Source organism: Syngnathus floridae, chromosome 1 (assembly GCF_059516105.1).
Source record: "Syngnathus floridae isolate MCC-2025c chromosome 1, RoL_Sflo_1.0, whole genome shotgun sequence".
In the NCBI taxonomy this organism is placed as follows: domain Eukaryota; kingdom Metazoa; phylum Chordata; class Actinopteri; order Syngnathiformes; family Syngnathidae; genus Syngnathus; species Syngnathus floridae.
Window position 1 is genome coordinate 8191518 of NC_142413.1, and position 24726 is coordinate 8216243.

Sequence of the window (24726 nt, forward strand, 5' to 3'; positions counted from 1 at the left end):
TAATGTTCACCTCCCCTGTGAGGCACACACACTGAGCCACCCTCATGTGTGCCATGATAACCCAAACACACCACCATGTCGGTGATTTCACTTTGACACACACACACTTAATTGACATTCAAGGTGTCAAATCATGCACATTCCTCTGCGCCATTGTGCGGGAGATGATAAAGATCTTAGTATCACAGGGAAATTAGTGACTTGGTTTATTAAGCAACGGCTTGGTTGGGTTGTGGTTAGCACATCTGCCTCGCGGTTGAGAGGTTCTGGGTTTGAATCTCAATTTTCGTCTGACATTTGCAAAATTCAATGTTGGCTTCATTGAAGACTGTCATGTGGTGTGTGTGAATGCTTGTTTTTGTAAGTATAGGTTGTACCAAAAGTGGGCTGCAATAGGCTCCAGCTCAGTGGCCACTCTAATGAGGGACAAGCACTACAGAAAACGGATAGTTGGTTTCCTATACTCTCAGCCAAACGAAACGAAAGCTCTTCAGTGAGCCATGAAACCAGCTGCATTCCCTTTATTTATATCTTCTTATTTATATTCTTGTAATTGATGTGTTTGGTTTTATTTGACATGGTAAACGAATGAACGCCAGACCGATTAAGCTTGCCCTTTTGATCGCACCATTAAACTCTTTGCGAATTACGGCCAATAAAGCCTTTTATTGGGTGGCATTGATATTGTAATCCACGCTCACAGCCACCTGAGGCTGGAGCTAACGTTTTAACGAATCTCGTAATTGAGGAAAGTCATGCCTTACTGAATTTCATAGATCAGATTTGTCTTTGCTGACCTCAAGTGGCCTCAAACGTAATAACATTTGTTCATAATGAAAGTTTAATGGCACTCACTGTCTCTGTAGGTTACAATTAGTGGTCGGCGATTTTCTTGGAGGAACAACTAGGCCACCGGGGGGCAGTCATGAAGCCAAAAATGAAGATTTTCACTACTACCAAGTGACTCGGTAAAGTTAAAATTCATTTTTCACAGAGGATAAAGACTATATGCCTTTAATTATTGTCTTTCTTGAAATGTCTGTTGCTTGAAGAAGTTGTCGCACCACGATTACAGATTCTATTTGTAAGTCTGTCTTTGGCATTTTGCATTGTGCGTATTAATCTAAGCAGTCTAAACAATCTGTGGTTGTTTTTTATATACAAATGCAATTGTCTTTGTTTATTGTTCTAAACTTTAACTGGGAGTGGCATAAACAACTTCAAGATTCCTTTTAACAAATTGTTCACAATTTGCCAAACTACTAAATGACAGCTTGTGTCTTGAAAAAATCAAAAATTGGGTCACGCGTATCTTCAAGGTGCTACTTCAGTCAACTTCATTATAAATTAAGGGAAAAAATGACAGTATAATATTGTAATCTTACTCAATATTTGCAATATTAATCGAAAAAACAAAGTGCTTGCTATTTTTTTTTTTACGTCTGTGTGAATTCTCAGTAATTGAGGTCATGGTTATACGCAAAAGTTCAAATATGGGTTGATAGTGAATTCTTTTTTTTCTGAAGACTTTAAAACACGACTTAGGCATGCTATTAAGATAACGATGAATCTAATTTCAACATTGTGCATTTTTACGCAATTTAAAACAGTTACCATGTGTCCCATTTTATTGAAAGGTCTCTGACATGACAAAATGATGAAAAACACAATTGTGGTTGAAATTCCTGTTTTGGTGGGAAGGCGTGATGCCTTCATGCAAATACCGTACACGCAGTCTTGGTAACCAGTGGGAACAAAAAGAAACTTTTTGTGGTGTTATTGGAGTCTCTGAAACTCCTTCTGCATCCAGACTGAGTATAGTGCTTAGTCAAACAAGGTTTATTTTAAAATAGAAATTTTGTACTGTATTTTTATTGAATTGTTGCTTGTGTTAATCCAATTGGAAACACATACTTGGAAAGTAGTTAATACTCAAGGATCGCCGTTTCAGAAAGAAAGGAAAAAAGAATGACAGAGGACGTGACCTCTGTGGCAACTCTGGCCGTGTTCCCCTTTGGCAAGGGGCCCCATGCATGCTGCATGCATACATATACATGCAACCCCCTGTGACCCCTGCCGTGGGGCCACTCGTACCGCACTAGCACCTGTATCCAGAGCGGCTGCCTGCCGGTCCGGTTTTGGAAAAAAGTTGCAATGCTCCTTCCGCTGTGTGCGTCTCAAGGGCAAAAAGGGAAAACGAGCTGGCCGACTACAACAAATGAACACTGACTGCTCTGCTCTGCTCTGGCGCTGACACATTCTCTCCCCCCTTTTTTGGTGGGACCGGACGAACATCATTACGTACTTCTACCACAGTTGGACCTGCCCGTTTCTTATCATTTGTGTTATTTTTAAAGAGGATTTCAGAGCGGTGGCGTGTTCCAAGGGAGCGACATCACGGACACAGTGTGACCGATCTTGGGACGCCATATGCGGCACTGTCTTCCCACTCCCTCCCGCCCCCTCTTCGTCATGCGGTGGATCTCCGCACGATCCAGCATCTCATTGAATGGATTTTTAAATCATTTCTAGTCGCCCTATGAGGAAGATTTGGCGACGAAGAGAAGACAAGCCCTAATATAAAATCCAAACTTTCCCCACTCAAGTCTCTTGATTACAATCACCATTTTGTGTCGATATGTTGGAGATTGGCAAGATTAAGAGAGGAATATCCACGAGAACATGAGAGTTGCACACCTCCGGATGAAGATAAAGATGCCACGGAGGATGTCGTTGTACGGCCGGGAGGCTGGAGAGTGAACGCCGGCTTTGGTGCGTCTTTGCTCGGTCACGGAGGACACACGGACACGCACATACGGAGACAGACATCTTTGGATATAAATGATCCAAAATTGTTATTATTTGTAGTTTGCCGGTTCCATAGGACTCCCGTGCATACAATGGGGATTATGCTCCAAGTTATTCTAGGAATGTTTCAATTCCTGCTGCTCACCACAATCCCGACGTCACACGCCAAGGTAACGTATGGATGTGTGCGTCGCGTGCACGCGCGCGCGTTTGTGTGTGCGTGCGTGCGTATGTGGATCATCTGACCTCTAAAGTGTCTTTGCAAGCATGTGCTATACTTCGTGCGTTGATGATCACGGTGTGTTTTATTCCATATTTTATCTGTGCAAATCATCCTACTGCAGATCAATGACCACCTGTCACCTTAACACCATCTATCTATCTATCTATCTATCTATCTATCTATCTATCTATCTATCTATCTATCTATCTATCTATCTATCTATCTATCTATCTATCTATCTATCTATCTATCTATCTATCTATCTATCTATCTATCTATCTATCTATCTATCTCTTGGTCTACTATATACAACAGCCAATGTTTGCCAATCTATCTCCGCTGCAATTTGTCTGTCTAGTTCTCTTCCATCTACAATATATAAATCTAAATTTGTCTCTTCAGTATAAGTATATCTCTCTAAAAATCTATATAAATCTATACTATAGTCTATTAGTCTATGAATATTGTCTTTGTCAGAATATATGTCTATACAACTATCTGTCGGAAAATCTCCATACGGTGTTTGTATCTTTAAATCAGTTTACTACTTTATCTAGCAACAAATCTACACATATTTCTGTTTTAATCTATCATTTATAAATCTGTCAACATGTATCTAGTATTTAGAAATTGATATACAATACCGTATTTGGCTATTGCTGTTTCTATATAAATCTCCATCCATAAATCTACGGTAGCCTATATATCTGTCTATGTATCTTTATCTACGAATCTATTTATTTTATATATCTGTCACAATGTAGTGTAGTTCATGATGAAATGGCACCATGATAAAAACTGAATACGCACGTTGTTGGCTTTGGCTCATTATGGTGTTACCTTAGCTGTTCATTAAATCGGTGCAACCTGACATAGCTAACGGATACCATCCCTTCATTTTCCTGATTTAATCTGTAAAGATTATAATCTATTTACCTACCCATTAAGTGATAACGGGTCACTGTCAGTAACAACCAGTAGATCTGCCAGTTTGTATTTTGAAAAGTAGCTGAAGAGCTAAACAAAAATCTGGCAAGCCAAAAGTGTTTCTAATTTACACGTTGTGTTGTCACAATACAAGGTAACTGGTTGTACCGATTGCACGTGTCATTGTTTTTTTTCAAGACATTATTACCCGTGTCAGTCACTGGGTGAATGTAACATGTGAACTCATCTTCACCTCACACTCACGAGTAGGTCGACGATGTGTTTTCTTTATTTATGTCTGGAAAAGTCTATCAGGAACACTCAGTGCTGTGAGGCGCGCTGGGAGCCGGGCCTAACTCTATACTGTATGTTTTACTCATTCATGAAGCCAGACGCTACATGACCTTGATTATTTTTAACATGCTTCCAAGACATCTGCGTGCTCACTTGTTGCTAGGCAGAATTCTTCGGGCTTTGTTGGCAGAATGCTAAAAATGAGGCTAACAACAGCAATAGATGCTTTGCTTATTATTTGAGTCTTAATTTGTGCATGTTTTTGGAAATTGATCTTTGCAGATTGTATCTGTCTGTCTGTCTGTCTGTCTGTCTGTCTGTCTGTCTGTCTGTCTGTCTGTCTGTCTGTCTGTCTGTGTTTGTTTGTTTCTTTGCACATAGGTGTGTTGGGCACCTTGATGGCAAAGTGATGACTTAAAAAAACGGAATGAGTTGAGCTATATAGCGTATTCATATGACTAATATAATTGTGTGTCTGTGTGTGTGTGTGTGTGTGTGTGTCTGCGTGCGTGTGTGTGTGTGTGTGAAAAAGACCAAGGCCACTCATAAGGGAATGTAGACTTTGTTCGGTCGGCCCCTTTTAAACCCTTCCACCCCTTTTTATACACACAAACACACACACACGCACACATAGTTATTGGATTTTTGTTTGTATTTTGTGTGCATCGTGGTTTAATAAGATTTATTAAACTTGCATGCTAAAATATGTGCCAGGTTAATAATTTGTCATCCTTCAAATGAATGAAAGTCAATGTGACATAAGTGGATGGACACACATTTTCAAAACTTGCTACAAAGAGGAGCTTGCGACACAAGATTCAAACATTGCCATATAAAATAATTAAAACTGTGTTTTGGGATTAAAAAAAGACTTTAACAGGGTGATCTGGTGAGTTTTTGGCCACACAAGCTGCAGCATGTGTCCTTGTAAAAATGTGTGTCTTGCCTATTGAACTCCTAATCCCAGTGGCACAGACTCTCACTCTGCTCGTCATGAGAGACTTTGCAGTGGGTGGGCGGGCAAGGGTGCAAAGGTAGCAAGCTCTAGCTCGGCAACCCTCCCAAACCTTTCCACGACAAATATTTTTCGTCATGTCAGCATCTAATGTCAGACACATTTACAGCGAGGGGCCCCCGATCTGGCGGCCTCCATCCTTTCATTTTGTCGTAACTAACTTCTTGCGTTCAAAAGGGGCCGCGGGGTGCTATCTAACAGGAAATTCTTTCATGATTTCAAGACTCCTTTTGAAACACCAGCCCACTCCATTGCCTGAAGTACACTTGATTTGATTTGAGAGCAGTGCAAATGTGTGTTGTTGATTGACAGCTCTGAATCATGAGAGAAGACAGAAAACTTTGTGTGAATAGTAAAAGGTGTTGACTGTATGAGTGTGTACTGAATTATCTTTGTTCACTTTCTTGTGGTGCTTTTTATTTCTTTTGGAAGCAGCCTAAATCCAAAGCAGCTGAAATTTATAATAATCGATAAATGTCGATGGCTATGAAGATCAATGGTAACCGGTGTGACTGCTGTCACAAATATAGTTACAAGTGGGTCTGCGCACTTATGCAACCACATTAACACAGTTGTGTAACTCCTCACTTATATTAACCTTAAGCAAATAAACTCTGATATAGGCATGTGACATCAATCACTTGCTCGCATTTTGAGCACTGGCGGAGCTAGAGGTGGTTTGCGGTGGTACTGCCCCCCCTGAAACCTGCTTAGACCCCCCCCCCCCCCGTACCAGGCTAGATAATAATTGATTTTTGGGTGATTTGCGATTTCACCGGGAATTATTTTCTACATTTCCCCCGTCCCCTGTAGAGAACATCTAGTGAATGTTTATCGGCGTTACTATATGTCGGTCAGAAAAAGCCTACTTGAACAGCTACAATTGATTTTGGGTTAATTAGAAGCGCTTTAAACAATGGCAGCTTATGCTAACTCTCACTTAGCAAGCATCTAAATGTGAATGGTAAATTCTCAGGTCTTTACTCAGTCACATTCCCAATGACGAGAGGATGTGCGCACTTGTGCAACCACGTGACCTCAGTTGTTTACTCTTATTTCCAGTCAGGAAAAGATTGCTTTGACTTTTTTCTCCCCCTCTCTCTGTTCCACCAGCTGGCTCACTGGCGTCCCACCGACTCGTCCAAATCCAGAGAAGGTCGAGAAGGTAAATTGCCAGTTCCCGGCAGAGTTGTCCCCTTTGCCTCCCATCGTCCAATCTGTGGTGACTCTCATCCTCACTCAGTGCGGCGGTGGTTGGAGGTGTACTCCCGCAGCGGCTGCGAGCCCCGAGAAACTTTGGTGGAGGTCTGGCGGGAGTTGCCGGGGGAGACGCACCACCTTTTTGTGCCCTCCTGCGTGGCAGTGAGGAGATGTGGCGGCTGCTGTGCCGACGAGGCCATGGAGTGCGTGCCCTCGCTCACGCACACGCTCACCATGGAGGTACACGCACAGGCTCACACACAAGTATTCAACACATCATGTTGTGAGATGGAAAGCTGGCCTTCATGAGTGTTTTTTGTGTGTGTAGTTGATGAGAACTTCCTTCATGAAACATGAGCTCATTCAGCTGACTTTTGTGGAACACAGCCAGTGTGAGTGCCGGTAAGAAACACACACACACACTTACGATCTTACAATAATTAATAATCCACAGTTAATCATCTTTGCAGATTTCACTTTGAAGCTCCTCTCACTAGCAAAATGAATACATATTTTTGTCCATCAATCGCATCATGTCTATTTGCAGGTTAAAAGAACAGCTCCAGCTGACACCAACTACGAGGTATACTCATTGGCTTTCTTTATTTACTCCATTTTGGACTTTTGAGTGTTGTGAGCTCATACAAAAAGCTTAATACAGCCCACATTGTTGGTAAATGTTACTTTCATATCCTACAAAATTTCACCACAGGTCTAAGCCTATGGATAGTTTTTCCAACACAGCTCAAAGTAGGACAACATTAATATTTGTAAATGTAATATGCACAAGTTTAATCATACGAAAGCAATCCTTGTGTGAGGAGCTAAGCATGTTTAGATCTGGAAACAGCCTGCAGCCTAAAAGGACGGTCATATTTATAACGCCTCGTTTCCTGTTTGGATATGGACGTAAATACAGAGTTCCAATGTGTGCTGTATGTGTGTGTATACATTTGTTTAATGACTCAGTAAGGTTTTACGCACGCGGGTGCTTTTGCAAGACCAACCTGCACGATGTCATCCATGGGTAAAAACGTGTGCAAGTTCAACATGTGTTTGAAATTTGGTCCCCCTGTTTAATGTCCCTTATTGAGTTAGCATCTGTGTGACTCCCTCCCAGCATCCCCTGGGGTGACCCGCATCCTGTTGTCACCATAGTAATGATTTTATCTGGCCTGCTGTGTGCGCACACACACTGGTAATGATGGAGCGCAGTCACGCATCCGCCGCCGTCGTCGTCGATTTAATGGACGACAACATAGGACATTAGGATCCTGATGGTGTGCCAGCTGTGCCGCTAAATGAGCCCGTCATAATTTGAGCCCATCATAATTTGAGCTTCAAAAAAGAAGCCAAAAATACATTTTGAAAGCGGTGGATGTTTACATTTTGTTCTATGGGAATCTGTTACAAGACAGTTTCATCTTCTAAACATTCGTATAGGTGTTTAAAAGTACTACATGACAAGGAAAAAATGGGCATTAATGATGCATGAATGGTGTACTGTACTCGAAATGACCAATTCAACACATTTTGATCGAATGTTGAATTGATAGCTGACTATTGGCATAACTAGCTCTAGATTGAAAATTTATACTGCGTAATAAACTCAACTCAATTATATTTAGAAAGCACTCAAACAATGGCGCTTCAAACAAAGTGCTGCACATAAATAGAAATCTCTATAATTATAATACTCTGTAATTTAAAACAATAAAATCAAATACTAAAATAAGGACTCAAGTCTCGTGCTGTGTTGAACTCCAAGGCATAAAAGCCAGTTGTGTTGTTTTTTTTTTAAAAAATAGACACCCAAGGAGTTAGTCTTAAATGTTCACGAGGAGTTTGGAACTAGCGGCAGAATTAGCTGTTTCCCTTCTGAACTACCGCACACAATATTGTGACTAAACAAAGATTGTCAGTATCAAGCCTAAAATGTTGCTAAGATTCAAATCAGATAAAAATGTTCCAAAACCCAAAAATTTCAAATGAAGCTTTTTTTTTTTTTTTAATTGGCAAAATAAACAACACGAGAGGTCCTGTGTCCAAAACAAACATTTCTTTTGCTTGTCATTTTCAGGCCCTATCACAAGCCAACAAGAGTCAAGAAAAAGGGGCGAAGAGCGAAGACATTTGAAGGCGTCCGAAATGCGTAGGTTCATGTCGATTATCCATCCGTGCATCCAATTTCTGTAGCACTTGTCCTGGAGCCAATCACAGCTGACTTGTAGATTCGAACCAAGATCCTAGAAAGTGTGAGGCGTACATGCTAACCGTTACCCCACCTCCATGATAATCAATTCCAAATCTTTTCCTTGGAGATGGAGTTTGTATTTGTAGTGTGTATTCGAACAGATCCTCTTTGCGTGTTTGGATGAGAGGTTATCTGGTCTTCGTTATTTGACACAGTTATTTGGACAATTTCTTTTACAGCCGCATTAGTCAAGGTCTGACACACACACACACTCACACGCAATCACACACGTACACACACAAGTTCACTCACCTCTGTGTGATACTCGCGACTCAAAGAGATCTTTGTGGTCGCGTGTATACAGTTGGGATGAACAGAATGCGCCTTTGTGGCCAACATTTAACACTCCACAGCACCCTGGGCAGTGCAAAGGAGGACAATAAATAACAGTGCAGAATGGAGGACAATAATAATGTTATTTATTTGTCATGCAAGAAATAATTCATTTAAATTTCATTCTTTTCCATATGTGGTACCTGTGACAGGTAAGAGAGAAAAGTACAAAAGTAGAGTTGAAACGGATTTGAAATGGCAATCCTTATGTGCATTTATACATGTCATATCATGGTTCAACAAATACTTGTATATCACAAAAATCCCTGTTATTCAGATTTTTTTTTTTTTTACTGAATTTACTGAATGCCAGAACAGTCGAACACAAAAACACAATCTGAGCTGAGGTCGGCCACAGCTCACACGCAGACACTAACCTTTACTCAACAATGTCATATGCCTCCCATCAGGCCTCGCCACATATATTATCCACGTACACTACAATATTAATAAGGTTCCCCCTTGATTAGGGTGTCAAACTCATTTGTGTCGCAGGCCGCATTGTAGTCATAGCCAAACTGTGGAAAAGTCTTTACTTTCTGGACCTGGATTTGACACCTGTGTGCATCATTGACAAAGTAAATGCAAATATACCCAAATGAATAGCTATTACTCACTCACATCTAGTGCATTGGGAAATATCATTAAATGCAATTGATGGCATCCAAGTAGGAGCAGTATCCAGCTTGGGTGCAAGACAATAAACGGTGGAAAAAAAAGGAACAATCCTTCTGTGGCTACTGAGCTCCCAGGTGAAAAAAAAACAAAAAACGCAGGCAAGCACTAACTGACGGAGAAAAAAAACAGAAACACGCATCAGTGGATCATGACATGATAGTTGTCGTTTCTGTAGGTCGGTGGTTCAGTCCTTAAATGGATTTATACAGGCATACAGTATAAACATGGGAGTGTGTATTGTCTGTCTTTAGCGACTCAATGTGTAATCGCACTTCGATGGTGTGAAGTGTGTGAGAAGCCACAGTTCTAACACCAAGCACAATGAAAACCTTGTAGCACCATGGCACGAGATTGACATGTGTGTTTAGCACCATGATTCCCATGACCGCATGCAGAGCGTTTGGAGGGATAAAAGGATGACCGCATCTTTTGGCCATCACTTATATCGGGGCCCCAGGGAGGTCAGAGGGGACTCCGTGTTGGGTGTGATGTCCCCTCAGAACCCATCCATCACCCCCAACGGGCTTTATTTGAGCTCTAGCAGGGGTGAAATCTGTGTAATTTGCTCCCAAATGCCACCTTCTCTGTCCGTGCCAGCGGCAGGCGTGGTCACGGCGGCCCTGGACAAAGATGGACTCTCTCTGCCTCATTAAGTATCTTCATTATCCACCAGCCTCCTGGGAAGACGCAAATGGAGACACTTTTCTCATCGCCGTCTCATCGACCAGACTAAAAACCGTGAGCACTGGGGGTTTGAGCTGAGAATGAAATAGGAAGAGTCACAAGTTTCTCACTGTGGATGTTTCATTTAATTTGAGCCACAGGAGTCATCGGGCACTGGAAGCTGCTAAACAGTACAGGGTACCCCAAAAGCTACTACACACTTCCTCTTTTCTAATTTGTTTCAGTTATCATTTGGCCATTTCTAACCTGGATTTGAAACCATTTCCACTTGGGGCTGACTTCACTTCTGTTGGCAGCTTATTCCATTTGCAAACAGCATAACAGCTAATTGCTGCTTCACCATGTTTACTTTGAACTCTGAGCTCCACTAATTGACCTGAGTCTGCAGATCTCAGAGCCCTACTAGGTTAATGGACCTAATCACCCAACTGTTGTTTGTCGTCACCAGGACTCTTGTTTTCTCCTCCACCCCCACCAGTACTTCTCCTCCGCCGACCTCGCGGCCATCTTGTCGACCGTGCCGAGGCAGGAAGTGGACGCTGGATGCGGAGTCATGTCGGTGTCTCTGCAGAATTACTGCTGAGAGCTGCCACCGAAAACATCGGCGACTCAACCCTCATCGGTGCAGGTTGGTGCAAACTGCAAACACATACCGGATGTATACAGTATGTGTCGTCGCGGTTGGCTAGTTGTGTTTTTCTGCCCTTCAAAAAGATGGAAACAACCACCCACTGTGGGGCTGCCAAGTCAAGGGTGGGGAGACTCTGTGTGGGGGCGGGCCTACGTAGATTAGCCCTACTGCTTTGTCACAGTTGGACAAAAATTAACAATGGGTTGCTTGCAGAAGCATTTTTGGAATTAAGTGGTCTTATTTGGCATCCGCTGTGTCATTGCCGCTCGGTTTACCTTTTAGCTTTGACATAATAGGAAGGGCACAACGCCTGGATGTGGTGAGTCTGCATGATAGTGTCTCTGAATTGTGTCACTTAGGGATTTTCACCTTCAAATCCAGGAAGCGAGATCTTGCTCACAGAAACATTTGCAGAAGTAAGCAGATAATATTTAATTGGCTGTTTAATTTCAGACTTTATGGGTTGGCAAGCCCAAAATTGAATATGAACCATTAAAAAGCCAATTCTCCATGTCGCTTGAATAGCAGACATCACATTTTAATTTATTCTCCTCTGTGCTCGCTTTCAGGTGTGACGCCAGGAGGACTTGACGCGTCCTCCTTTTCACCTCGTCCTCTCCACCCAAAGGAAGTATTATTAGCACACAGCCTGTACTAGCTTTTTCTGGTTAAGCCGCCACTGTAGCACTGTACATGTACATCATACGTGTGTGTGCGTGTGTGCGTCCATCTCCACATGTACAGTACACATAACGTGCGCAGACACGTCCAGTCACTAAACACCTCGCACGAGTGCAGGGACCACGCCGCTGATTTATGATTTATGGATAAACATTCCCCAGTGGACTCCCAGCTTTGCAGTTGCTTGGAGACCATTGGGGCTATCATGGATGAAGTGGACCTCTTGATTTTTCCAGGTTCACGTCAGGGCCAGTGGTTGTATGAATTGCAAAAAAAGCGCTGCAATCAGATAAAAGGCGCACACACACTCAGACATGCCGGACGGGACATAGGATACGCTCATGCAATGTGTGTGTACTTGGACCTATAGTGGTGCTGAATATATCTGTGTGGTCTGGCTCTGAAAGACCCCAGATGGGTTACCCCCCAAAAGCATATGAGCACGGGCGAGCCTTTTGCAGCACTTGTTTTAATTTGGGCCCTTTTGTCTCTTGTCTTTTCCGTCGTATTGAAAGCGGCCGCTTTTCGCCTCGCTTTGCCTCGCTTTTAGGCAGTGAGAAGAATGACAATAATGAGCTCTGGCGTCTGTCCACTGCTTTGCACGCACACACATTCCCAGTTAAAGCAGCCGTGCGAATAGCACTCACATACAATGTGAAACAAACACAGGTATAGCCATAATCTTATTTGTCTTTTTCTATATAACATGCCTCTTTTTTATTACACAAGCCTTAATTTTATCCATTATTATAATTTTCTCACGTCGCTTGAATGTCTTGTTGTGTTTGTCCGTAATCCGTCCGCATAAAGAATCACACCGGGTGGCCCCAAATGTATTGAGTCCAAATGGACAGGTCTCACCAAAAAACAGGAGTAATCGGTATACATTAAAATGAGTTAATCACACTAAAAAGCAGTGAAAGGAAAAGGCGGGAACGTGATTTGTTTTGGGTTTAGCAGACCACCATTTTGGGATGTCATTTGCCGTAAAATAGACAAAGGAGGCCTCTATTGGGTTGTCAGTCAACATGACGTGACAGGCCAAAGCTGAAGCCGTATTGACATGACGGACCAAAAGCTAGAGCTGTTTTGTTGCTATTTACTAAAAGTCGCCCCTGTATTGCATGACAGTATGAAAGCCAGAGCCGTATCTTTGTGGCAAACCAAAACTGAAACCGTATTGCCATGGCAGGCCGTAACTGAAGCTGTAAAAACCAGAGTCGGATTAATAAGAGCAGACCTGTACTGACGTTACGGACCAAAACGTCAGCAAGCTTTTTTTTTTTTGTCAGATTTGGCTCTTTGACTTTTTTGGAAGGCTTACAATTACACAATTTTGCCTCTGGCTTCATGTGCACTCCGGCGTAAATGAATGAATTGAGGGACTGCCTCAACTAAAGACACTGTATGACAAATACCATATTTATAATTTTATGTCCAAGTTAAAATGTCAGTCATTGCATCAATCACTACCTCTTTATAAGAACTTATTCATAATGTAACAACATTCATAACCTTTTGAGAGGTGTTTTTATCAATAAGTACATGTTTATGGTATGTAGAAGTTATGATGACTGCTCAAATGATCTTTTTTATTTTGGAGCCCGACACCATGTGCTACAGAACCCCTAGATATTACGTTGGGATTTTTTTTTTGTAGCCACAATATATAACATACACGTACGTATGTACATTATACCTTACTTATTTATATACATACATACGTTATCCCTACCTATTTCATGGACAAAATGTAATCATTAATGACCATGAAATACTGTTGGTATAATTTGCGCAGGAAATACTATTTTGTAAGTAAATAGTAATTTTGTTTTATAAATTTAGCAGCTATTTGAGACGTTGGTTTTGTATTCCCATTAAATTCTTAAAACGTGGCTCCGCTTTCCGAACAGAATGAGGTCAATGGTTCAGCTTTGCTTTAAGATGAGCTAGCTATAGCATCACTCGGAAATTAGACTTTGAGATTCTTCTAAGATTCTGATTTTGCAGATATTGAGCTTTGGTTGTTTTCCCAATAAGGTTAAACTTTTTGCTATTTGTTCGGCCCTGCTATATGCTAAACTAGTGCTAGACTAGCACTGATCATTCGGACATTAGAGTTGCTCAAATTATCACTTCAAAGCCTTTCTTAATTTTTTTATTTTGTAAATATTTCAAATATTTGTCCCCTGAATAGCCAGATTGAGATTGGCTGTTTAACTTTGCTTTTTGCCAAGCTATCTATAGCATCTCTAGGCTTTTATATTGCTCTTAAAATTCTGCTTCAATCTTTATTCTGTGGCTAACTGAGACTGATTGTTTTCCCACTCAATCCACAGAATGAGTATGGCTTGATGCTAAAACAACTGTTGCAAAAATTGAATTACTTAAAATTTTTGCCCTTGCAAAAATTAAACTCTTGCTCCCGCAGATACAGCTCTTCACTTACAATTTTGCACAACAAAGTCATATAGGGTCATATGATAATGAAACATTTTTGTTGTTTTTGTGCTATAAAGCTCAGTTCAGTATCCGCCGGTTCAGATTGCACTGTTGCAAAAAGCACATACAGTAGGCAGTAAATGCTATCCTTGCAGAAAAACCACACACAACAAAAACATTCCAGTGGAAGGAGACGAGGTGCTGAGCTCTCAGGAACGCTAGCAGGGGTAGGGCATTTAGAGGTCTGGATGTTACTTATTCATGTCTAAAAAAAATTTATTTTAATACTAAATCCAAGCAGAAATGAACACGGTTGACATTTCAGCATCTCAACAGCTTGATATATTCCAATAATGTCTGTATTTGTGTGCTTTGTATCAGCACAGTTGACTGTAAAAATCTCTTGGTCATAATTATGTAGTAACAGACCTTACTAAACGTTTATAACCCCATGTCTATGACATAGTGCATTTTTTAGAGCAGGGGTTCTCAAACTTTCTGGGTCCGGCAGCCCCTTACAGGGACCCCCCCCCCCCTCAACCTACTACTAATAAAAAATAACTAAAATAGCTTAATTCAATTTAACAGGAGGTGGTTGTTCTAACTATTTAAAGCACTTTGAGTCATATTTTATTCTCATGAAACTTGTATGGTCAGGGTTAGGAAAATATGTTCTGGAAAATGTCTTTGTTCTGGACTGTGGACTACAAAAGGAAGGTGCTGTATTTTTGAAAGTAAATGTCTTGAGGCACGCTGAAGTCTAAAATGTTTTCATAATTGGCCTGAAGCTGCGGTGGGCAGAAGTGATTGATTTGTTTTGTCAACGTTATTGCCGTTTTTGTTTATTAGAAACTAGTTTGCAGACCCCCAAGTAACAGCTTGCTGACCCTAGTTTGAGAACCACTGCCTTAGCCATGTACTGTGTATGTGTTGTGATTGCTGCTGCAGATACATTGTACTACTGTAGCCTCAACAAATCTTTTTTGCTGCTACACCATTTGTGCCCTTTAATAATGTCCTTGTAGAAAAACAATACAGGTCTATGTCATACTTGTTGAATAAATCAACTCCGTGTCCGAGTGTACAATATACTGCATCCAATGTATTGGAAGTGATACAACCATCATGTTACAGATGTTATTAAAGGAATCGTCTTATTTTTCATATAAAGCTCTGGTATTTGTCTCGTTTTACGGTAATGGAAGTCAAACAGGATTATTTTCATGACATTGTCATCCTGCTAGTTGGTGACAGAGAATTGTGTGTGTGCGTGCGTGTGTGTGCATGTGTGTGTGTTTTGAGACACAATATTATTGCCTCTCCTCCCCTTATCTATTCTGCTGAGTCAGAAGCTGCCCGAGGACAAACTGAACACAGTCAATATGGATATAAGCAAAATAGTCCAATTTAATTTTGTTGTACTTACAAAGAAAAAGTGGTATTTTATGACACTTTGGTAACTTATTCATATTTCAGAATTTTTGCCCATGCATAGCTGCTGTTCACTCCCAGTCAGGGTTTCATTATTTATTTGCTAAATTAAAATTTGTTTCCTAAATTTATCCACCAAATAAAACCATTCCAACTTTCAAATCATTCAGGATGTCCACGGAATTGTTTACCAAATTCTTCAAATTCCCACATTTTCACAAGTACTAATCTAAGAGATGTTTTAGAAACAACCCCCTTCCTTGCATAATTCTCAACCATTACGACTTAAAACTGTTCAGCTCATTCAGGACAAACAGAGAACTAGTTGTCACATTCCTAAAATTCTTCCAATGGAATTCTCAATTTTGGCTGCATTTTACACATCTGCTAATTATGCTCTATTTTAGTTCAACGTCAACCCTTCATCATTCACATGCAATTTGTACAGAAACTATATACATCTATCTGTATATATAGATAGATAGATAGATATGTTCGTTATTGTGCTTGTTGCCGCACTGTATTACTTTTGTAGCCACCGTGCAAACTTCAACTGATGAGCATGTATGATGTTCTTGTTGTTGTTATCCTTAATTAATAATAAAATAGAGGAGTGACGTCGGAGATAGGAGAGGATCACTGCTGCCAACAAATCTGTCTGTCTGCATGGAAGGGCATCATTCCAGTACTATATATAGCTGCTGGATGAGGGAGATGGGGAGTGAAAGAGACAGAGTGAGTCATGCATCAAGAAAAAAAAGGATGTCTTTATTTCTTCTTTTTTACCCAACCTTCTACTGTGCTAAAACCAATGAAATAATTATCAGATAGAATAAAGTGAGGGGAAATAATTATTTGACTGACCATGCTGAATTTGTAAGGAATTAACAGTCTGTATTTATTGCAATGGTTTACTGAGCAAGTATATAAAGTCAACACCCCCCTGTTTATATACTGTTTTTGTAATAACCCATGTCACTTCATTGAATTTAAACAAAAAAAAAATCTTTGAAACAGTAAGTACTAATAAAAAAAAAATATTAAACAATGTGGCTGCACAAAGTGCCTTTTAAAACCTGGGATGTAGTGACGGTGTTAAGAATTGACCAATTACTTCAGTTCATATTATGTTAAATAGAAGTCAGAACACACCTGTCATTTCATTCCTCAAAATCATTTTCAATTCTTCTAGTAGGCTTTTCATGGCATTTGCAGGTTTTGTTTTAACAACACTGGCTGCTGCTTTGAACAGCTCATAATTACCTCCACCCAGTTCCAACTAAACAAAAATAGCCCCAAAGATTGATATTGCCAGGTTTCACTGTGGGTAAGGTGAAGATTCTGGTTGTGTTTGTACCAAACATACCGAACGGGGGAAAAAAAGTTCAACCTTCGTTTCATCGGACCATCAAAAAAATCTCATGTGAGAACATGTCTATAGAGATGGTTAGAAAATGGATGGATGGGGGTTCCAGTCTGTTGACAGTTTTTTATAACAGCCTATCGTATATGTTAAACATAATGGTGGCTACCGTATATGTTTGAAAAAAGACTTAGTGGGTTTTTATCTGTCTGTGGAAAGGGTGAAATCTCATTTCCCATCCTTGCTGCCCGACCACGAGAACTCAAGGTCGCCGTCCTTCGATGGACCGTGACGGATGGGGCCCGTGTTTGTGTTGGAGATAATGCTGTTAGTTTGTTCTGTCAATTACAAAAAAATGTCCTTTGTGCTCACAGACGACGTTTCCTGCTTGCTCAACTAAGGCTACGTACACAAGCGGCGTTTCTGCTCACTGTTATCATTACATCACAAACTTGATTTCGCTCTCTCTTTGTGGCTCTTTCACACACACACACACACACACACACGCAAATGTATATGGGAGCATTGATAGCATCAGACAACACACACTTGCAGGCCAGATAACACGAGTTACCTGCTTCAACACAGCTGCTACTACAAACCAGGGGCATGGAAATCATGGCGGGAGTATGTTCGCAAAATATGACAGCAAAGTGGAAAAATACAGGCAGGAAAGCAGAGAGGGCCAAGAGATGCACAAACAGCAAAGCAGATGAGAGAGCCAGGCTGTAGAGCACGTAAGTGAGACAAGAGGTGTCATGATGGTCAAGATACGATACTAAGAAATTATCAGTCTCAAATCTTGTGATTGTGGTAGTAGTAAGAATATCGTATCGGTCAAAAATGCATGAAAAATACGCGAATCGGTATGTGATCCCCTTGCAGTCAAAAGATGTCAGGAAGACAAAATGGGTTCCGAAATTGGTTAGGGTTAGGGTTAGGGTAACTCTTCTTCCGTGGTCATGAGAATATAATGCGTGCCTCAAAGTACACGGCAAGAACTTTTTCAGAAATCTGAATGCAATTGGGACCTTCAGTCACCAAGAAAACAGTTTGGACTGAACTCGTGGGCCTTCCGAACAAAACACATGTACAGGCACGCCTTAAGTTTGCCAGTGTATATCTGAAAGTCTCAGAGAAGACTTGGGAGGGAAAAAACCCAAAACTAAATGAAACCAAAGTTGAGTCATTTGGAACCAACTCAACCCGCTGTGTTTGTGGGATGACAAAATATGAGTGTGACTCAAAGCACACCACAGTCAAGTATCATGGTGGGAAGTGGGAACAATGTTTGTGAACTTTTCTGGAGAAGAATACAGGGAGGTATACAGGTGAAGGGGAGCGTGGCTGAGTGGCTCATGAGGGGGTCTACAAGGTAAATCAGGTGAGGGCATATTTGTGGTCCGGGCATGCATGCTCAAGTCCAACAGAGGATGCAGGTACCACTATAGAAGACATCAGAGAGCCTATGGCTTGCTTGCTATCTGTCACGTCATTATATACATTTGACTGTAAGTGGAGACAGCACACAATCACAATTCTCAGTCAGTCTACTTATAGTATTTCTATTCAACCAAATCCAAGTGATTCTCATTAGGCTCCAAATTCAAAATCCTTCTGGTTCTTATGTTTACGTCAAAAAAGCCCAACTTGCTTAAATTCTTGAGTAAAAAGTATTAACAGTATGAAGACTGTTTTCCACAAATAATTGTTTTTAAAATACAATAAAATTTGACATTTTTATGGTATTGTTCATTTTATACTGATACAAAGGTTTTAATTTGTGTTTTTAATGTTCACGATACATGATATTTGTATATGTTCATGTTCATCATTTGTCATTCTGATTATTTTGTATTCATCATGCAAAAATTTTGGATTTTATTTAAAAACAATATTTGTTCTTTTTTAAACAAGCATTCTTGACTGATCCTTGATAGTATCTATTATTCAGCCTCTTTAAGCATTCGTTAAAAAATTCCATCATCATGATTATGTAAAGGTTATAATTTCGTTTTTTTATATATGTATATATACAACACCAAAATTGAAATGATTTCATCAAATGACGTCGCTGCTACAAAGCTTTTGGTCAACAAAGTTACAACGCCATAAAGGTAAATTTGAATGTGGCGGCCTCTTGTGGCGAAAATTTCTCATTACGTGGGATTTGGACGTCAACGTGGCAGTGACGTCAAAACCGGAAATGCCTCGCATCGTCACTTTAACGGAGCGTCGTCCACTTGTTATTTTTCGCTTTCACCAATAACTTCGAGAGGAACATGGTGTAGCTTTGACCACAAGTAAGTCACGATTGATTTATGTTTAGAATTCCACGCGTGTTATTTAATGCGAGCGGGACATATATATTCGATGAAATGAGTGTGTAGTGAATACCAAATACATAGATGATACGAAACTACTTGTTAGCATTCTGATGCTAACGCTAGCCTTCGTTGGCTAGGCTGCGATCAGCTGTGTAGGCAGCAACGGCCTTCGAGTTGAAAGACTCACTGATCATCACTTCAGACTAACTTGAGCATTATGTTTTTGTAGCTCTAAAATACCTGGTTTGTTTGGATTTTGTATTTCTGGTGTTGATCAAGGTAGACCGATTGCAAGCTAAAGGCTAAGCATTTATAATCAGCTTTTTAGTTGGCACCATGACGCACGGCCACGTCTCATAAACAGAACGAGTTTGTGGCACAACGGTTTTTCTTTCGTTTTTTAAATTGACGTTTCTTATGAATTTTGTTTGTCTCCGCAAACCAGTCCAACGACGAGGACGTCGCTGCTATCCAGGAGCTGTTAAGCCACCGACCTCGAAGCCGGCTGGTGCTGAGCGTTTTACCGGCAACAAGATGACGTGCCGCGACCGGACCATCGAGTTCCAGTCGGCCTGCAAATCTCTCCAAGGCAGACAGGTTGGTTCACAAAACGCCTTTTAATTAACTGTACACTTACTGTATAATTGTCAAAGTGTATTTTCACTGTAACTTCTAGTTTTGGTTTCTTGTCGACTTCTATTTTTGTCCTTTTTTTAAGAATTGGGTTTACACGAAGCAGTGTTGAAATCACCCTGAGAAGAAAACAAATACATGGCGAAATAAAAAATGTTATTTTTAAAGTAAATTAAAAAACACTGTCAGCAGCACAGCTGTGGCGTCTTGCATTGTGTGTTAGCAATGAGATAAAGGACTTTGGTTATCATAATGAATATGTCATCTTTGTTTTATATGTAGTTTGACAGTAAAGTTGACCTGGGAGTGTCAGTACAGCAAACAGCTTGGAGCTAGCTAGCACTTGGCCTTGCTTGAAGAATTTTGCCAAGCTGACATTACTTGTTGGCTGCCATCATCTAACGCTCATGAAAAAAACAAAAAAAAATGCCCAAAGCTCAAGATTAAAGCATCTGAGCAATGGTTCGCATCTCAAAACTCTGAAATATTTTTGAGGAAATGACTTGTATATCTTAGTGGTTTACTGTAAATTGTATTATGGGGTAAAGTAGTCGATCTTGCATACTATATTTTCAAGACTGAAGACAATTTTTCCCAAAAAATATTTGTATAATGTCAAACAGTTATTTTTAAATAAACTTAGTTTCGAGATTAAAATTGTGATTATATGTGAATAGAGTTGTATATTGTTTAAGGTATGACTGCAACTAATGATTATATTTTGCGCTGACGTTTTTGGTGTTCATTTTTTTGTGTTGCCGATAGAATGGAGTGCAGCCCAGTAAACCAGCTCTCAACGCTCTCAGGCAGCGTAGTGACTTTACAGTCATGGCCAAGTAAGTACATCACATTTGGCTGCCTCAAATGCTCCTACCCTGTTTTTTGAAGGGGTTACTTGGTGACATCATATTTGGGCCACACTGGGAAAAAAATAACACTGCAAGAGCACTTTTGTTGATGGTGATTAATTTGTTGTTAATTTGTTGTTTTTACCTTGCAGGAGAATTGGCAAAGACCTGAGCAATACGTTTGCCAAGCTGGAAAAACTTACAATTTGTAAGCTACTTTCATTGCATTCCTGCCTAGTAGGTATTTGCTAGCGATGTGTATTTGCTGATACTTCATGATGTTTTTGTTCTGCAGTGGCCAAAAGAAAATCGCTATTTGATGACAAGGCGGTGGAGATTGAGGAGCTCACATATATCATTAAACAAGTATGTGAACATCTACTTTTGCGATATGCGTATTATTCCCGTGATATTCTTTAAAGTTTTAATCAAATGTTTTGCAGGACATTAATAGCCTAAACAAACAGATAGCACAACTGCAAGAGTTGATCAAATCACGCGGAGCGCCGGGAGGCAAACATATCCAAACCCACTCCAACACCATTGTGGTCTCTTTACAGGTACCATCACACTCATTATGCATTATGCTACGACATACCCACTAATACACATTGTTTTATTCTTTTCACAATTATTTTAGTAGGGGCTCAAAACATGCAACAAGTGCCTATATTGTGATAAATAGTAATGTTTTTGAATGATAGAAGATGTAAAAGAGAGAAAATTATACAATAAATGAAACATTCTCACAATTTAAGAAAGTGTGTGCAATGAAAAAAAATGAAGTATCTCATAGTAATATGTTATTATTTGTATTTTTTCCTCTTAGATAATTGAAACCTGCCCCTTTTTGCTCATTTAATTTATCAACTGCATTTTGCTCACCCTTGTTTGACCTTTTATGTATGTAGTTGAATCAGACTTGCATAAAAAGAGAATGTGATGAGTTTTCCTAAATATATTTCTGTTTTCCTCCTCACCAGTCAAAACTGGCCTCAATGTCCAATGACTTCAAGTCCGTCCTTGAGGTCAGAACAGAGGTATGTAAAGGCTTGTGCTCTGATAGAATGTGGCATCTTCTGAAGAAATGTGCGCCATCTTAAGGGCGTTCTTTGCGGTTTGCGTGCAGAACCTGAAGCAGCAGCGCAGCAGGAGAGAGCAATTCTCCCAGCCTCCTGCCGCATCGTCTCCGCTCATGGCCAATAATTTCAGTAAGTTCACTCCTGTTTTTTTTTTTTTTTCCTCCCCGTTTGCCTACACTACTACACACACACTCTGTGTTTGTGTGTGAGAGACTGCTCTCCAATGACATTCACAAGTAAGTTGTGGCACAGAGGGTGTAAATGATATAGCATGCTCCTGCTCACTCTCAGGGATGGGCCAACTGCTCCACGGCAGCATTTGATTTTTTTTAAACACTCGAGTAATAAAATGATCAGTTTAAAATGTATTACATGAAACAAGTTGTAATTATGTATAGATTTTTGTGAGAATACTAACTCTTACTTAATGTCAATTTATTTGAGAACCCAAGAAAGGTTAGGGTACATGACAATATTCATTCATCGCTTGTCAAGCAATCATGAGACCTCCCTCGCCAAGCTAAACTCAGATCATTTATAGATTTTTGCGAGAACACTATAATAAAGATTAATAAAATAAAATAATAAAATTTTTGTGAGAACACTATAATAAAGATTAATACAATAAAATAATAAAATGTATCAGCCCAAAATACCTAGTAACTGCTATTTCAACCATTAAAACATTTGTTTTAATTCCAGAATAGAAGTTAAAAAAAATAATACTTAGATACTGTAATCAAGAAACAGTGACGTGTTCATTACTTTTTTGTTTTTGCAGTTTGTGCTCAAGAACTTCTACATTCCGGTTTGTGAACAATTAGAGAAACAAAAGATTTAAAATCTATATACATTTCTTATATACAGTATCCCTGTAGTGATGGTATTGTATCAGTAATGCTGCATTTTCCTTGAAATGCCATGAGGACTTGCAATGCGTTTTACTTTTAGTGCCAGTATGCTTATGGGGAAAAACCCAGCTATGAATGACTCCCTGTATTTGGTCCTCTAGTAATGCAAAAATGAAAACATATTTTAGGGAGCCGCAAAAAAGGGGCCCAGGAGCCGCATGCAGCTCGCGAGCCGCGCAATGACTACCAGGGCTTTACAACCTCAAATGTAAAAGGTATTTCCCTGGAACGCTTGCCTTTCCTCAGAGTGTTTATCATAATAAGCCCGCCCCTTTATACTGCTTTGCCTGCCTGCCTCTTTGTCTGTCTGAATGTGAGCTCTTTGAACCTTTGTCTTGTCTCTTTTGCCCTCTTCCCCTGCAGAGAGTTCGGTCCTGATGCAGGATGAGTCCCGGAGCCTGGGCCAAGTGGCCATCGACATGGACTCTCAGGCCAACCCCCTCCAGCTCCAGCTCATTGATGATCAGGTTGGTTTACCTCGCATGCAACAAGTGCGGGAGCAGGCTTTGCTATGTAATTGCAAAAAAAAAAAAATTGTTGTATTTAACAAAAATGTCACGTGTTTTCTCAGGACTCGTACATTCAAAGCCGCGCGGACACCATGCAAAACATTGAGAGCACCATTGTGGAACTGGGCTCCATATTCCAACAGTTGGCACACATGGTCAAAGAGCAGGAGGAGACCATTCAGAGGTTTGTCCAACGCAATCACACATTTTCTAAATCACTTTAGATGAGAGGAGGGGTCGCCAGTCAGTGAACCTAACATGCACGTCATTACTTTTTGCAGAAACTGTCAATCATATTGTGGCCAAAATCAATCAATCATGTCAAATGTAATTGACAAGCTTAATTCAGCGATTTGAAGATATTTATGTTGCACCTTTTTCTCAGGATCGACTCAAACGTGGAGGACACACAGCTGAACGTGGAGGCGGCGCACTCGGAGATCCTCAAGTACTTCCAGTCAGTGTCGTCCAACCGCTGGCTGATGATCAAAATCTTCCTCGTCCTGGTTGTCTTCTTCATCATTTTTGTCGTCTTCTTCGCGTGAGGAAGAAAGATGTGCAAAGACTGCGAAAGAAGGTAGACATTTTGTGAAGGATGGACCTTCAAATGTAAGCTTGGGAATCCCACGGAAGGAATGCGAACTTTTAATCTCACTGAAGAGCAGAAAGCTTTTTCCACGTGTGAGAGCAGATGTTATCTTCAAGCCCCATTTTTATAGTGAGTGAATTAAAAGCCGTTCTGAATTGTATTTTGACCAATTATTCATAAACGTTTATGGCTACAATTTAATAGTTTGATTCTGCAAACTGTCTTTCAATTTAGATTTTTTTTTTTTTGTTCTTTTTTGTTCTTCTGTAATTTAATTCAAAGCCAAACTGTAAGCATGCTTCAAGGTTCCTTCCCCCCCTCACCGAACTCGCCAAGCTTGACTTATTGAAGTGAACTCTGTTCTGTTTTTTTTTTTTTTTATTTGCCAAATGTGAGTGAGAACATCTGCAGCCCTAGGCGAAATCTGCTGACTGACCGGAGCTGGTCGCAAGTAGTCGAGACAGGTTACGAAACAAATGGAACATTTACTTAAATGGTTTCGTTCAGTTCATCAGCATTTATGAAGGGTTTTGTTTTTTACCTGGAAGTGTCTGATATCTTTTTGCACACGCACCCTCACTCTTAGAATCGTCACAATGTACAGAACGTTATTTAAATGACCAATTTCTAAGAAGAAACAAAACATTCTTCCATTTGTCCCCCCGGCTTTTCTTTTCTTTTTAGATTGCCTTGCCTTCAGTGTACAAAGTGCAAATAGTGACGAAAGAACGAATGGTGTATTGATCAGAAAGTGCATAATAAAACTATAATGAGGTGCTGGCATTTATGGGATTTTCTTTTGGGGTAAGAAGATTAGTCAGCTTTGATATAATTAGACAGGTAATGCCTTTCTAATTATCACA

At 40.3% G+C, this 24726-nt stretch overlaps 2 protein-coding genes across 4 annotated transcripts; both read left to right on the top strand.

The window, feature by feature from the left end:
- The first annotated feature begins 2108 nt into the window (after positions 1-2108).
- vegfba (vascular endothelial growth factor Ba) lies at positions 2109-15340 on the top strand. Of its 2 annotated transcripts, XM_088368780.1 has the most exons (9): positions 2109-2772; positions 2869-2978; positions 6381-6432; positions 6511-6707; positions 6796-6869; positions 7015-7050; positions 8548-8619; positions 10865-11044; positions 11617-15340. In XM_088368780.1, the coding sequence occupies exons 2-9, from the start codon at positions 2901-2903 to the stop codon at positions 11636-11638; spliced, it is 711 nt and encodes a 236-aa protein (XP_088224906.1). In that variant the 5' UTR covers positions 2109-2772; positions 2869-2900; the 3' UTR covers positions 11639-15340. The 2 variants fall into 2 exon arrangements, with proteins under 2 accessions (XP_088224906.1, XP_088224915.1); XM_088368789.1 differs by lacking the exons at positions 2109-2772; positions 2869-2978 and adding an exon at positions 5278-6231.
- Positions 15341-19134: 3794 nt separating this feature from the next.
- stx5a (syntaxin 5A) lies at positions 19135-24646 on the top strand. Of its 2 annotated transcripts, XM_088391156.1 has the most exons (12): positions 19135-19267; positions 19737-19888; positions 20690-20760; positions 20925-20980; positions 21068-21138; positions 21216-21332; positions 21756-21812; positions 21902-21983; positions 22894-22980; positions 23129-23232; positions 23337-23458; positions 23660-24646. In XM_088391156.1, exons 2-12 carry the CDS (start codon positions 19826-19828, stop codon positions 23817-23819), a joined length of 990 nt encoding a protein of 329 aa, XP_088247282.1. In that variant the 5' UTR covers positions 19135-19267; positions 19737-19825; the 3' UTR covers positions 23820-24646. The 2 variants fall into 2 exon arrangements, with proteins under 2 accessions (XP_088247282.1, XP_088247359.1); XM_088391233.1 differs by lacking the exon at positions 22894-22980.
- Positions 24647-24726: the final 80 nt, after the last annotated feature.